This window comes from Pongo abelii, chromosome 7 (assembly GCF_028885655.2).
Source record: "Pongo abelii isolate AG06213 chromosome 7, NHGRI_mPonAbe1-v2.0_pri, whole genome shotgun sequence".
Classification (NCBI taxonomy): Eukaryota; Metazoa; Chordata; class Mammalia; order Primates; family Hominidae; genus Pongo; species Pongo abelii.
The window spans coordinates 115,406,165-115,422,675 of NC_071992.2; the positions used below are offsets into that span (position 1 = coordinate 115,406,165).

Consider the following 16,511-nt stretch of genomic DNA (forward strand, 5'->3'; position numbering starts at 1 on the left):
TACCATCTCACACCAGTTAGAATGGCGATCATTAAGAAGTCAGGAAACAACAGGTGCTGGAGAGGATGTGGAGAAATAGGAACACTTTTACACTGTTGGTGGGACTGTAAACTAGTTCAACCATTGTGGAAATCAGTGTGGCGATTCCTCAGGGATCTAGAACTAGAAATGCCATTTGACCCAGCCGTCCCATTACTGGGTATATACCCAAAGGACTGTAAATCATGCTGCTATAAAGACACATGCACACGTTTGTTTATTGCGGCACTATTCGCAATAGCAAAGACTTGACCAACCCAAATGTCCAACAATGATAGACTGGATTAAGAAAATGTGACACATATACACCATGGAATACTATGCAGCCATAAAAAATGATGAATTCATGTCCTTTGTAGGGACATGGATGAAATTGGAAATCATCATTCTCAGTAAACTATCGCAAGAACAAAAAACCAAACATCGCATATTCTCACTCATAGGTGGGAATTGAACAGTGTGAACACATGGACACAGGAAGGGGAACATCACACTCTGGGGACTGTTGTGGGGTGGGAGGACGGGGGAGGGATAGCATTAGGAGATATACCTAATGCTAAATGACGAGTTAATGGGTGCAGCACACCAGCATGGCACATGTATACATATGTAACTAACCTGCACATTGTGCACATGTACCCTAAAACTTAAAGTATAGTAATAATAAAATTAAATTAAAAAAAAAGAAAAACAGAAAAGAAAAGAAAAAAAAACAGAAACATATTGTCTCAAAGTTCTTGGAGGCTACAGTCCAAAATCAAGGTATCAGATCACATTCATATAATGTGATCTGTTTTCTCTGGCCTCCAAGGTTTGCATACGTCCCCAACAGTTTCACAATACAACCAACTAGGGTAAGGGAAGAAGAACTTAGAACTTTTATTTTTATTTTTATCCCATATTTTTAATTTCTGTTAATGTATGGTTTATTGTGTATATAATTACTGAAATAATTTTAAGTAGCATGTAAATTGTTTAGCACTGTGGTCTCAGGAATACTATATTCACTTTTTATGATGCAATATTAGTCATAAATGTTAAATGTTTTACATTTTACTATCAAGTGAAAATTAATTGTATTTTTGTTTGTGTGCTTCCCTATTCCCTTTTATCCCCTATATCAGGTGATGCTTTTCCTTGGACGATCAACTTGCATAATTTCAGCATATATACCCTTCTTGGAAAACAAGTGACACTTTGCCTAGTGGAACCTATGGGTTGCACCTCCACTCTAGCTGTCACGTCTCAAAAACTACTTGCTACGGGACCTGATACACGACATTCATTTGTTGTCTGTCTCCATGTTGACCTAGAGTCACTAGAGATAAAATGCTCTAATCCCCAGGTTGGTACATTTGATTTATGAAAGGAAATTTAAAAGTAATGTGCTTTAAAAGCAATTGTTATCCATTTTGTTGAAGGGTTTCTCTTCTCTTAAGTATCCTAAATTATTTTTAACTTGGCCATCAAGATCGGGGTGGTTAGATTAAGAATTGCTTTGAAGCTCTCTGAAGTTGTGTAATTTAAACTCTTCTGAAAATGTAATGGTGGCAGTACAAATGTATCTTTTGGCTGATGGAATGAAATCGGTTGCAGATGTAATGTTTTTAAACACTGAAGAACTATTTTACTGTCAGACTGGAAGAGTCTGTTGAACTGATCGAGTGTAATTTTCATTCAGATTCTCACTCAGAACTTCTTTGCTTATCTTGCAATTTTTAATTATTATACTTTAATTTCTAGGATACATGTGCACAACTTGCAGGTTTGTCACATATGTATACATGTGCCATGTTGGTGTGCTGCACTCGTTAACTCGTCATTTACATTAGGTATATCTCCTAATGCTATCCCCCCACCCCCCAGCCCACGACAGCCCTGAGTGTGTGATGTTTCCCACCCTGTGTCCAAGTGTTCTCATTGTTCAGTTCCCACCTATGAGTGAGAACATGCAATGTTTGGTTTTCTATCTTTGCAATAGTTTGCTCAGAATGATGGTTAGTCTATTTGAGGGTAAATAAACAAGGGTTAAATTGTATGCAACTAATTATTTGTGGAAACCCAGGTGATCTGAATTCATATTAAACTGCAAAATTACAAGATACAGCATGATTGGTCTATGACAACTGAAATCTTTCTCTTTTTAAAAATATTATTTTTAAAAAGATATATTAAAAAATTTTTTTAATATTATTTTTTTAAAACATTATTTGTTATATTTGTTATATTAATTGTTATAAGCCAGTTTTTAAAGAGTACTTTTTTAAGTAGGGTCAAGTTATTTGAGCTTGATGGCACATGCCTATAGTCCCAGCTACTCAGGAGGCTGAGGCAGGAGGATCTTTGAGCCCAGAAGTTAGAGGCTGTAGTGTGCTATGATTGCACCTGGGAATAGCCACTGCACTCCAGCCTGGGCAATAAAGCAAGACTCTTTCTCTTAAAATTTTTTGTTTTGTTGTAATTCACTTTTTATGAAGCAGTATTAATCATAAATGTTAAATGTTTTACATTTTACTATCACGTGACAATTAACTGTATTTTTGTTTGTGTGCTTCCCTACTCCGTTTCCTCCCCTATATCAAGTGATACTTCTCTTTGGACTATCAGCTTGCATTCCATATTTTATAGAGCCTCTTTTTTGAAACCATCCTCATCCTTTCTTCTCTTCTTCTTGCCTCCCTCTCCCTACTATATACTATACTGTTTGATTTAACTTTTATATTTGAAAAGATTCGACCTAATAATATATTGGTAAGAGTCTTATTATAAAAATGCGTTTAATTAGAATTATGACAAGGCAGCTGTATTAAAAGAACACTGTCATAAAAACTTCAGAACTCATCTTCCACTATAGTAAACATTATTTCATTTTTTCTTTCTTTCTTTCTTTCTTTTTTTTTTTTTTTTTTCTTTTTGAGACAGGGTCTTGCTTGGTCCCCCATGCTGAAGTGCAGTGGTGCAATCACAGCTCATGCAGCTTCAAACTCCTAGGTTCAAGCAGTCGTCCCATTTGAACCTCCTGAGTAGCTGGGACTATAGGCACATGCCACCATGACCAGCTTATTTATTTCATTTTTGTTTTTTTGTAGAAGAGGGTCTCGCTTTGTTGTCTGGGATGATCTTGAACTCCTGGCTTCAAGCAATCCTTCTGCTTCAGCCTCTCAAACTGCCGGGATTACATGGTGTGAGCACCATGCCATAAGGTCATTTATTTTAGAATCAGTAGTGAATACTTTTGAATGATACTAAATATTTCAGTTTAATGGCTATTTGCCTTTCTATTATACCCATAGTGATATAGAAGAAAATAATTATGAAATGACTATCTTCTTTGAGATTACTCTTTGAGCGCTACTGCTAATGGTTGCTTTAAAGTGTTTTTAAAAGGAAGGGAAACTGTTGTGGATTGAATTGTGTCCCCGCAAAAATATATGTTGAAGTTCTAACCTTGTGTATCTCAGATATAACCTTATTTGGTAATAGGTTTGTAACAGAAGTAAGTTAAAATGAAGTCATTAGGGTGACCCAATGTGACTGGTATCCTTATAAAATAGAAAAATTTGGGCATAGACACATACAAAGGGAAGATGATGTAAAGATACACAGGGAGATTGTCATGTGAACATGGAAGCAAAGATTGAACTAGTGGAGCTGTAAGCCAAGGAGCACCCAAGACGGATAGTTCCCACCGGAAGAAGCTAGGCAGAGAGCCAATGATTGTACTCAGAATCTCAGAGGGTGCATGGCCCTACTGACACCTTGATTTTGGACTGTAGCCTCCAAGAACTTTGAGACAATATGTTTCTGTTGTTTTAAGCCACCCAGTTTATGGTACTTTGTTATGGCAGCTCTGCCTGATAGAATGTAGAGGAACAGATTCAACTTCTTTAGACCCTTTATCACAGAAGTTGTTAAAAAGGAAAACATAAGATATCTCTTAGCATGGCAGTATAAGCTCCCTCAGCCTATCTTTCCTACTGATTATTCCTATATACTCTAGAAAAAATTAAAAAACAAGCAATTGACTACCCCCACATAAATGCATGTTCTCAACTTGTTTTAAAATAATTGAATTGCAAAATGACTTTAAGGCAGCTTTTAGAAATTTTTATGAAGTGTAAAGGAAAGCATACTGAATGAAAAGGTAATAAATCTCAATTGAGGAATAAAAAGTATAAAAAGAATCAAATGGAATTTTAGAACGAAAAAATACAGTACCTGAAGGAAGAAAACCATGTTATATGGGCTTAAAGGTAGCTTGGAGATGATAGAAGAAAGAGTTACTAAACTTGAACATAGATCAGTAGAAATTACTGAATTTGAAAAAGAAAGGAAAAAAGTTTTTTAAAAAAGTGAACAGAGTTTCAATGATTGTAGAACAGAAAAGTCTAATATTGTGTACTACTTGGAGTTTCAGAAGGAGAGGATAAAAGGATTGGGATAGAAAAAAAAAAGAGGAAATAATTACAGAAAACTTTGCAAATTTGGGGAAAGAGATAGTCTTTTATGCATCCGAGAAGTTCACCTAATCCCAAACAGGATAAACCCAAAGTAACAAATATTTGGACACATCGTGATTAAAATATTGAAAACGAAAGATAAATTTTTTAAAATTTTGACAGCAGATATAGGAAAAGACACATTCCATATAAGCAAATAATGATTTGAATTAGAGTAGATTTCTCATTAGAAACCACAAGAGACAGAAGACATTGGAACAATATTTTGGAAGTGCTAACATAAAAGAACTGTTAACCTAGTGAAGATACCCCACAGAAATGAAAGAGAAATAAACCCATTTTTAGATGAAGAAAAGCTAAGAAAGTTTGTCACCAGCTGCTCTATTCTACAAGAAATCCCAAAGGAAATTCTTCAGGGAAATGAAGGAATGAAAATGATACTGGATGAAAATGATACTGGATGAAAATGATACTGGATGAAAATGATACTGGATGAAAAATTGGATCTTTAGGAATGAAGGAAAACCAACAGAAAGGGTAAATGGCTGGGTAAATATATTTTTTAAAAAACTACTTAAAAATATGTGTGACTCTTAAAATCAAAAAGCATAACATTGTCTGCTGGTTTTTTCAGTGTATGTAGATGTAGCATACAAGACAACTATAACATTAAGGCTAGCGGAAGATGGAGTAAAAGAATCTATGGTTGCCAAGTTTCTACATATCATATGAAGTGGTACAATAAAAACTCTTAAGTAGGCTGAAAGTTTTGGTGCATATGTTTTACTCTCTTAGGACAACTAATAAGAAAATGCAAAAATACAAAAGGATAAAGCCAAAAAGCCAATAGAGAAATTAAAATTAAATACTAAAAAATATTCAAAGAAGCCAAAAGAAGATGGGAAAAAAATAACAAAGGAACAAAAAATGGAGGGTAAAACAGTACAAAAAATAAAGTGCTGGAGCTAAGCCAGCTATATTTATAATTACATGAAATATTTATAGTCTCAATTAGGAATCCGCAAACTAATGCCCATAGGCCAAATTTGACCACACTCATTTTTTACATATTGTCTATGGTTTCTGCCATGCTACACCTGCAGAATTGAATAACAGAACAGTATGGCCCACAAAGCCTAGAATATTTACTCTCTGGCCCTTTACAGAGAAAGTTCACAAATTATTGGTCAAACACTCCAAGTAAAAGGCAAAGATCTATAGTGGGAAGTAAAGCAAGATGCTACCGTATAATACCTAAGATTGTATTTTACTTAAATATAAAGAAACAGATTATAAATAGATGCATAGTAAAAGATACACCATACAAACAGTCAACATAAGAAGGCTGGACTTACTTATTTTAATCTTAGAACAAATAAAAAGTGTGTTACCATAGATAGAGTGACATGAAACAAAAATTAACAGAATTAAGGGAAAAATGTAGAGAATTCTAGAATCATAGTAAGAAATTTTTATAACACCTCTTTCAGCAATGGATAAAACAACTGGATTAAAAATAAATAATTGAAGATATAGAAGATATGAAAATACTGTGCACTCACCTTGATCTAATTGACATTTATAGAACAGTATATCCAACAACCGTAGAATGCGCTTTTTTACAGATATACATGGTCTCATTTTTAAGAGGATCAAAAATCACATGAAAGTATTATTTGACCACAGTCAAATTAGAAATTAATAATAAATAGCTAGAAAAACTTTAAATATGTGGACATTAAACAGCATGCTTCTAAATAATTTATGGAACAACGACATAATTATTTGGGAAATTAGAAAATATTGAATGACACTAAAAAAAAACTGGATAAGCTAAGGCAGTGTTTAGAGGGAAATATAACTTTAAAGACATATTAGAAAGGAAGAAAGATCTTAAATCAGCCATTTAAGGTTCAACTTTAGAAAGCTAAGAAAAGAACAAGAGAAACCCAAAGTAAGTAAAAAGAAGAAAATAATAAAGATATGAGCAGAGATGAACGGAACAGTTAACAAAAAAGTGAGCAAGAGATAGAAAATTAATGAACTGGTTCTTTTAAAAGATCAACAAAATTGACAGTTCCTTAGCTAGACTGAAATAATAGAGAGGGAGAAAAAAAATGCAAACTACTAATATCATGAATAAAGGGGAGTTGATAACATTAAAAGCATAATAAGAGAATAATGAACAACTTTATGCCAACAAATGCAACAACTTAGATGAAATGGAAATTTTCATTGGAAAAGAATTCCGTCAAAGTTGACACAAGAAGAATAGAGCAAATCCAAATAGCTCTATATCTTTTAACAAAATTGAATGTGATGTCAAAAACTTTCCCATGGAGAAAACTTCCAATCTAGATGGATGAATTCTATCAAATATTCTGGAAAAAATAACATAAATTTTTCACAAATGTTTTCCCAGAAATGAAGGCTGAAGCATCCCTGCCCAACTGGTTTTATGAAGCTAGCATAACTCTAATAACAAAACTTCAAAAAGACTTTACAAAAGAAGGAAACTAGGTATTAATATCCCTCATGAAAATGATATAAAAATTCTTAACCAAATGTTAACAAATCAAAGATAACAATATCTAAAAAGCATAATATATATATTATACATAGTGGCCAACTAGGAATTATCTTAAAAATGCAAGTTTGGTTTAACATTCAAAAATCATTCAATATAATTTACCATAATAGCAAAACAAAGGAGAAAAATCATATGATCATCTCAATAAATTCAGGTGAGACATTTGACAGAATTCAACATGCATTCATGATGAAAAGTCTCAGCAAATTACAAGTAGGAGGTAACATTCTCAAACTGATAGAGATCATATAAGGGAAAACAATGGTAAATATCATATGTAATGGTAAAATATTGAATTGTTTCCCACTAAGATCAGGAAAAAGTCCAGGATTTCTGCTTTCAATTCTATTCTGTATTATACTAGAGTTCCTAACCATTACAATAAACCATGAAAAATTAATAAAAGATATAAAGATAAGAAATGAAGAAGTAAAACTGTTTGCATATAACATATTTTGTAGAAAACCCCAAAGGAGTCTAATAAACTATTACTAAAACTAACAAAACTCACCAAGCTTCTATGAGGCAAAGTTAATGTATTAAAACCAATTGTATTTTTATGTACTGGCAGCAAACAACTGGAAAATGGAATGAAATCAATTTCACTCTTTACTAACATCCAAGAAACATAAATGAATAAATCCAACAAAAGATATCTAAGACCTCTATCCTGAAAACCATAAAGCGTTGCTGAGAAAACTTAACACCTAAAAGAAGTAAAGAGATATATCTCCTCATAGTTTGGAAGACTGAAATTGTTGATGGCTTATTGATCTTGATATTCGGCATAATCAAGTTTAAAAACAATACTTTTTGAATGACATATTGAGATAGCAGAAAGCCCGACATTTGGAGAAGGTATTTACAAGACATTCTTCAAACAATGGACTGTTATCCAAAATATTCTTTTTTTTTTTTTTTTTTTTTGTGGAGACTGAGTCTCCCTCTGTTACCCAGGGTGGAGTGCGGTGATGTGATCTCGGCTCACTGCAACCTCCTCCTCCCAGGTTCAAGCGATTCTCCTGCCTTAGCCTCCTGAGTAACTGGGATCACAGGTGTGTGCCACCACACCTGGCTAATTTTTGTATTTTTGTAGAGACAGAGTTTCACCTGGTGACCAGGCTGGTCTCAAACTCCCAATTTCAAGCAATCCACCTGCCTCGGCCTCCCAAAGTGCTGGGATTACAGGCGTGAGCCACTGCACCCGGCCTAAAAGTTCTTTCTACTCAATAACATGAAGATGAACAATAAATGATAAACATAAAGACAAATAATGGGGAACAGACTTGAACAGATACTTCACAAAATACTTATTTGAATAGTCAATAAGCATATGAAAATATGCCCAATGTCATTATCAGGGGAAAAACGTCATGAAGAAATAGAAATACACAACTATTAGATTGGCTAAAATAAATGATAGACTCAATATGTGGACCAACTGGAACTCATCATACACCGCTTGTGAGAATGTAAAAATGATGTAACAACATTGGAAACCCCTTGGCAATTTCTGAAAAAGTTCGGTACACACTTATCATACAACCCAGCGATTTCTCCCTATGTATTTCCTCTGAGAAACAAAATACATATCCACAAAAGGTCTTTTACAGAGATGTATATAGCAGCTTTATTTGTATAGCCCCAAACTGGACACAACTCACATGTTTATCATCAGGTGAATTAGTAAAAAAATTATGGCCTACTCATACCAAGGTAATACTAGCCAGCCATTAAAGGGCTGAATTATTGATAAAATGTAAAATCATTGATGAATCTTGAAATCATTATGCTGACTGAAAGAAGCCAAGTGGAAAAAGAGTACTTACCCTATAATTCCATTTACATAAAATGTTAAAATATGCAGATTACTATTAATATATAGTGATAGAAAGTAGGTTACTTGTTGCCTGGAAGTAGGACAGGAAGAGAGAATAAAGAGGGGGTGATAGGAAGAGGACGTATTACAAAGGGATATGAAGATATTATTGGAAGATACAGAAGTGTTGTTTTTCTAGTCATAGTTTATAGTTAGTGGTAGCTCAGTCTCTCTCTAAAGCTACATATAAAAGACAGCCCCCTGCTACTTGGAGTTATCTACCAAAGTCCTTATAATTTAGGAAAGATAATTGTAGCTGTGAGAGGATAGTCCTACTCCACATGTTCTAGTTATCCATAGCTATCCTAGCTAACACAAAAAATATTCTTAGACTCCACTATTATTCATATTTTTAAAATTTTCTTTACTTTGGATACTTAATAGTTTTGTGATTTTTATGGTGTTACTAAATGTAATACTTTGGCTCAAAACTAGAGTACTGGGTATATTCTCTAGCTATCCACATTGTTTGGAGCTAAGCTCAGATTTTGTTGTTGTTTAAATGTAAACCAGCTCTAAGCAAAGTCATCAGCTAGATGGGGCTTGTGTTTGGCCTTGTATTTCCTTCCTATGTCTGCTCCTTCCCTCTTGTCCTTTCTTCAGTTATCTGGCTTCCAGGGCCACCTGGCTCCCAGTGCCTCCTTTCTCCTGTTCTCCTGATACCAAGAACCTCTTTTTCTAGAATTACTCCAAGGCTGAATGAACCTTATGTACTGAGAGTTCATTTTTACTCAAAATGTAGTAACTCTTATCTCTTTATGTAATTCTACTTTATAAATCTCATAAAATCCTTGGAGTTACTCAATAAATCCTCATAAACAAAATTGTGTTAAACTGTCACCACCTGGTGTAACCAACATTGATCACAAGGTTGTTGGGAAGTCTGAAATATTTATGAAAATATTTTGTAAACACTGAAATGTTATATGAATATCATTTTGTTAGTGTAGACTGACTCTGATTAAAATGTGAGACCATCTTTGCAAATTGGTATGAACATCCCTGGCGAAATGTAACAACGTTCCTGAAGAGATGTGATACCACAAAATAACAGCACTGAAGAATCTATATAAACTAAAATATTTGGTGAGGGAGTAATACTCTTTGATGTCTTCAAGTGACAGATTAACCTAAATTTTAATGACAAAACATGAGACTCTAAATAAACCTCTTTGTTGTGAGTGATTGCTTTAGCTTATGCTTCCAGACTCTCTTTGGATGCTTTCAAAATTCCAAAGGATGGCTTGATTTTTTTTTTTTTTTTTTTTTGCCATATGCAGTAAGCAAATTCTTATTGAGCACTACATGTAAGGCAGACATGAAGATGAATAAAACAAACACACAAAGAACGCCATATCTACATACCTCATAATCCAACTATTGAAAGCCACAAGTAAAGAACAAATATTGAATATATCACAAGAAAATACATGTATGATACCTTACATTCAGGGGAACCAATATTTGATTAACAGCTTACTTCTCGTAAGAAACCACGAAGGCCAGAAGAACATCTTTAAATTAGGAAAATAAAAAATAAAACGTCTCAACCAATTTAGAAGTTCTTAATTAAGCAAAAATAACTTTTATAAGTGAAAACTAAAGAAAAACTTTTCAGAGAAAAGACTCTATCACCAGTAGGAACTGCATACAGGAAGTACTAAGGAACATTTTTCGTGCTGAAAGGAAATGCCACCAGATGGCTGAGCATCTCTTCAAATGTTTATTGGCCATTGAGTTTGCTCATTCGTAAATTGGCAGTTCACATTAATTTGTATTTTTCTAATTACTAATAAGATTAAGCTTTTTTTCACATGTTTATTGTCCAGTGAATTTGCTGTTTTGTGATTTGTTAACTCATATCGTTTAGCCAGTCTTCTATTAAATTCATTTTTCTTAGCAATTTGTAAAAGCTTTCTTTAGACTCTTTAAATACAAAGCCCATAACTGTAATGCAGTTAATTGGCTTTTAAACTTTTTGACATCTTTTGCCAGAAATGTTTAATCTTTCATAGTCAAAGATACCTATATATTCCTTTTTATTTCTGGGTATCCTGTCTTAAAAGGAGTATCATGGACCCCTAAAATGCACGCAGATATACACATGACCATAGAATCCTAAAATGTCTTTTACTGTTTTTTCTTTTAAAATTAATGTCTCAAAATTTCTTTCTCGTGCTTTCTCATTTATCCATCTGTTTTTGTTGTTTGCTTTTTGTTTTTAAAATATATTTGTTGTAAGGAAGAGGTGCAAATCAATACTTCTTGTCCTTTTTATACCATTGGCTAAAAGCTGTGAGCCTATTCTCAGAATATTGTATAGACCCATTAAGATTGCATACTGAGGTATACTGTCAGAAGGTTTGTGAGCTTTTGACTGTAGCCAGTGTGTACGTTTCTTGATTACATTTTATGGAAATAATTCCTACTTAAATACCTTTCTTTGGCTTATCCATTAGGATGACATCAGAATTGTGACCCTTGTACACTATTGAATTTATTTCATTGTTGCCTAGATACAGAACCCTCATGTAGTTAATGTACTTTAAAAATAGAGAAGGCTATGTATATAAGGTAGGCTGAGAGCAAATTTATTACTGTATCAGACATTACTGTCTGTCTATGTTAGTCCTGGAACTTTCATTGCCATTCAGTGTTCTTAGACACTGTGTATATTTATCTTGGTTGAATATTTGGTGCTTTCGTGACTGGAAGAGATTTCTGTTATCCGTTCCCTTCATGTTAACTATGTGACCAAAGTTACCCTGTTTCCTTTAATGTCTTTAGACACCAGTATCTCAGACCCTAAATACTATGTGTATTCCAAAGTTAAATGAGCCTGTCCTGTAATCCCAGTGACTTGGTAGGCTAAGGTGGGAGGATCACTTGAGCTCAGGAGTTTGAGACCACTTGAGCAACATAACAACATGCTGTCTTTATTTAAGAAAAAAAAAAAAAAAAGCCCATAGAATCTTTTTTTTTTTTTTTTTTTATGTGATAAAACTTCTGTTTACCTTTGGCCAGCAAACTGATACATTGTTTTCTTATAGGCATTCACAGGAACATAACACTGTCTTAGCATTTTGGGGTTTATGTATGTGGAACTGAGAAAGAACAGATTTATGCCAGTTTTCTATTCATTTATTTATCGTTTTTATTGCTGTTATGTTGATCAGTTTTTACCAAGGGAATGGAATTTGGCATTGCTGTATAAGAACACAGGCTTTGAGTTCAGACAAAACTGGATTTGTATCCTTGCACCACTCACCCATTTTTTATTTCTCTGAGCTCTTGATTTTTTTTTTTTTTTTTTTGAGACAGTTTTTTTTGTTGTTGCCGAGGCAGGTGTGCAATGGTGTGGTCTCGGCTCACTGCAGCCTCCGCCTCCTGGGTTCAAGCAATTCTCCTGCCTCAGCCTCCCAAGTAGCTGGGATTACAGGCACCCACCACCACACCCGGCTAATTTTTTGTATTTTTAGTACAGATGGGGTTTCACCGTGTTGGCCAGGCTGGTCTTGAACTCCTGACCTCAGGTGATTCGCCCACCTTGGCCCCCCAAAATGCTGGGATTACAGGCATGAGCCACCACACCTGGCCCAAGCTCTTGATTTTTGTTTTAACTTTTAAATGAAATTAAACTGGACAAGTGTAATCTTTTATGTGAAAAGTTGTTTTTGTGTAAAAAAAAAAACAACTTTCTGAAACTGAGTTTTAATGATTAGTAACAACCTACATGCCAAATGAAATAGTTTTTCTAAGATTGTATTAACTTAGAGCTCTCTGCATTGTTCAACCCACATCACTAAATTGATTGGTGAAATTCCGTTTCTCCTTGATTTCCGTTGACATTGTATGTCCATGTTTTTTCTTCTTCCTCTCTACCTTTAGTGATTCTATTCTGACACTATCTCCTGATACTCTGCAAAATGGGCCCTTCCTCTCTAGCCACCTAGGTACTCTTCATCAGCCCTGTTTCTTGTCTTGATCATCCCCTGCACTTGGCTTTTGTTCATTCTGTATTTCTGAGTAGAATGACTTTGTGTTCATCTAAATCCTGTCTCTCCTTCAGGAATATACCTTGAGGCTTTTCTCAGCCTCTCCAGTGAAATTGAATCTTTTTTCTGAACAGCTATAGATTAAATGAAAAAAGTGTGTGAATAAATTTTTTAAAAATAATGTTACATATTTATATTCAGTAAGCATTCAATACACAAGACATTGTTGATATTCAGACACCTTCATACAGAACTCATGTAAAGCCACCTCACATGGTATTTATTTTTTAGGGATTTTTAAAAAATGTTTTATTGAGGTATACTTAACATACAATAAACTGCATGTTTAAATTAGCTAATTTGTTAAGATTTGGCGTACATACACACATGAAACGATGCCCACAATCTAACATCTTCAAGTTTCTTTATGTTCTTATGCAGTCCTCCCTCCCATTCCTCCCCATCACAGGTACCATTGTTTCTGTCATTATAGACTAATTTTTATTTGTTTTTCTTAGCCTAGCTTCTTTCATTCTGCATAATTATTTTCAGATTAATTCACGTTGTTGCATGCATCAATAGTTTATTTATTTTTATGGCTAAACAGCATCCTGTCATGTGAATGTACTTCAATTTGTTCACTACCTGTCAATGTATATTTGGGATTTTTTCCAGTTTTTGCCTATTACAAATAATGCTGCCATGAACATTTGTGTACACATCTTTGTATGGACATAGTCTTCATTTTTCTTAGGAAACTACTTAGGAGTGGAATAGCTGGATCATATATGGTAGGTATATGCTCTTTTTAAAAACTGTCAAATCATATTCTAAATTTTACATTCCTACCAGCAGAAAATGAGAGCGTTAGTTACTCTACATCCTTACTAATACTTGATATAGTTAGGCTTTTTAATTTTAGACATTCTAAACATGGGAAGTGGTAGTTCATTGTGGCTTTACTTGGCATAGTGTTTTAGCACAACTTGAAGGATAAAAGTTGAACATTTATCCTACATGTTTTTGCCTTATTTCTTTAAACCTCTGAATTTGGAAAGTCTGAGTTCTGTTAGCAACTTTCTTCTTTGAAAATAAAAATACACTTAAAGTGTGTGTCATGGTTTGCAAGGCACTTTAAACACACAATGTACTCGTTGCCATTCAGATACAGTATTTTCTAACACTTAAAGGAATCAGAAGTAGTGACAATAAAAGCAGCATCATTTCTCTTAAATAAATACCCTTAGAAATACTAAGAACCTGTTTTGGCTTTTTGTTATTGTTGTTTGTGCTGTCTTTATTTATCAGTTCTAATTATTTAAGAAAAAGCAAAATAACCTTTTTAAAAACTGGTTTGCCACCAAGTTGTTTCTCTGTAGAGAGAAACATTCATAATTGTGAAGGACAAAAGAATTTGAACAAATATTTTTCTAAGACCTTTTTAATAAGATTTTTAGCAGCTAGATTACTTTTAAACAAAAATAGCTATAACCTGAGATTTGAAACTTCATTACACAAAAAACAGGAGAAAATTGTACACCCAAGTACTGTTTTATATCAAATGAGGATTGACAATAGTGTTTTTATGCATCTGTTCTGCCCACATAAGAAGCCAGCTTCATCATCTGGATGTGTCCTGGGGCTGAAACTTTTTATAAATATGAGAATTTCACTTTTTTTAAATGGCAAGCAGAATATGGTGTCCAGCTGTGGATTTGCTTATATATTGTGTTTGCATTTTTTCTTCCTGGGCTTGTTTTATACAGTATATGGCACTACGTTGTCATACAAATTTCATGATTAATGCTTATTTATGAAATCTTGTGTAAATATCTTAGGACTCAGTCAAACAATGTGCAAGTTAAACAGTTTTTTCTCCGAATATTGGAATGACATCTCCTTTGGGAATAGTAGGTTGGATATGTTCTTTATCTATAAAAAAAAGTCTCGTATGTAACATTTGCCTTTTACTGTTCGATGTTATATCATTCTTTTTCAATTTGTTTTGTGGGACAAGAAATCCAGTTTCATGTGCCTTTATAGCAGCATGATTTATAGTCCTTTGGGTATATACCCAGTAATGGGATGGCTGGGTCAAATGGTATTTCTAGTTCTAGATGCCTGAGGAATCGCCACACTGACTTCCACAATGGTTGAACTAGTTTACAGTCCCACCAACAGTGTAAAAGTGAGGACAAAAAACCAAACACCGCATGTTCTCACTCATAGATGGGAATTGAACAATAAGAACACATGGACACAGGAAGGGGAGGGGGGAGGGATAACATTAGGAGATATACCTAATGCTAAATGATGAGTTAATGGGTGCAGCACACCAGCATGGCACATGTATACGTATGTAACTAACCTGCACATTGTGCACATGTACCCTAAAACTTAAAGTATAATAAAAAAATAAAATAAAATAAAATAAAAAGAAATCCAGTTTCAGATTTATTCCTGGGAATCACAGAGAAAATTAGATGTGGAAATTAAGATGGTAGTTATTTCATATTATGCTAAATAATTACATTTACTAGAACGCCTTTGTTTTTTAATTTTGATTCTGTCCTCTGGTTGAGAGGCATTTGTATGTGTTCTATTGTTCACATATTGAAATCAATCTACTGCTTGCTAACAAGCTGTGCTTACATTACTGTGGTTTTAATCCACAGGAATGCTAGGTTGATTATTAAATATCACAGTGTGAGTATGAAGCAAATTTCAAGTGTAAGTTAAAGTGATCAGTGATGCATTGGTAGAGTTTTGTTTTATAAATTTTATTTCTCTGGACTGGTTAATTTTCTCATATTATTATTTTAGTGGATTGAAACTGGAAGTTGAAAGACTTGTTTTCTCTTCTTTTTTCTTATGCTCTCAGGTCCAGCTCTTCTATGAACTAACTGATACCATGAATAAGGTCTGGAATAAGATTCAGAAGAGAGGCAATCTCAACCTATCTTCAACCTCTCCAGAGACCATGGCAGGGCCTGTTCCTACTTCTCCAGTTAGAAGCAGTATAGGCACAGCTCCTCCAGATACCAGCACATGCAGCCCATCTGCTGACATTGGGACTACTACTGAGGTAAGTGTTTTTGAAAATCCTGTTACAAAATGAAGGTTAATATATAACACAGATTTCCAGTTCATGGTTTAAAATGAAGATAACCTCACTACTGTGAAAACTGATAGATTCTGAAGGTTCAAGAGGAGCTGTGGCAGCAGTGACTCTTCCTTTTAGCTACAAGAATTTCTGTTTTTAATCACTTTTAGCAGCTTATGGGGTAGTTCAGGATAGTGCAGGCTCTGTGAAATGGTGAGAACTGAGACACAGTAAAGGTATGTTTCCTCAGAAGTATGGAAATGTAGAAACTGAGTGAAAAAGAGACTCATGCTTCCCCTTTCCCTACCTCTGTTCCTCTACACCTTTTTTGAACCAGGTGACTATTATTATCTAGTCACCTGGTTTAGATTAGTGGTTTTCAACCCTATCAGACCCAATGCCCTCTCCTCTTCCTCCCAATTATAAAAGCTTTTCTTTTTATTTT

At 34.2% G+C, this 16,511-nt stretch overlaps 1 protein-coding gene across 19 annotated transcripts in view; it reads left to right on the forward strand.

Annotated features, from left to right (window-relative positions):
• VPS13B (vacuolar protein sorting 13 homolog B) overlaps nucleotides 1–16,511 on the forward strand; it is a 916,166-nt gene that overhangs the window by 485,307 nt on the left and 414,348 nt on the right. For all 19 annotated transcript variants that reach the window (XR_008509424.2, XM_054519206.2, XM_054519208.2 and 16 more), the window contains 2 exons: nucleotides 1,164–1,384; nucleotides 15,845–16,048. Coding sequence is in view for 18 of the 19 variants with exons in the window: in XM_054519206.2 (XP_054375181.2) it covers nucleotides 1,164–1,384; nucleotides 15,845–16,048 (425 nt within the window). In the remaining variant the exon portion in view is untranslated. The remainder of the gene's footprint in view (nucleotides 1–1,163; nucleotides 1,385–15,844; nucleotides 16,049–16,511) is intronic.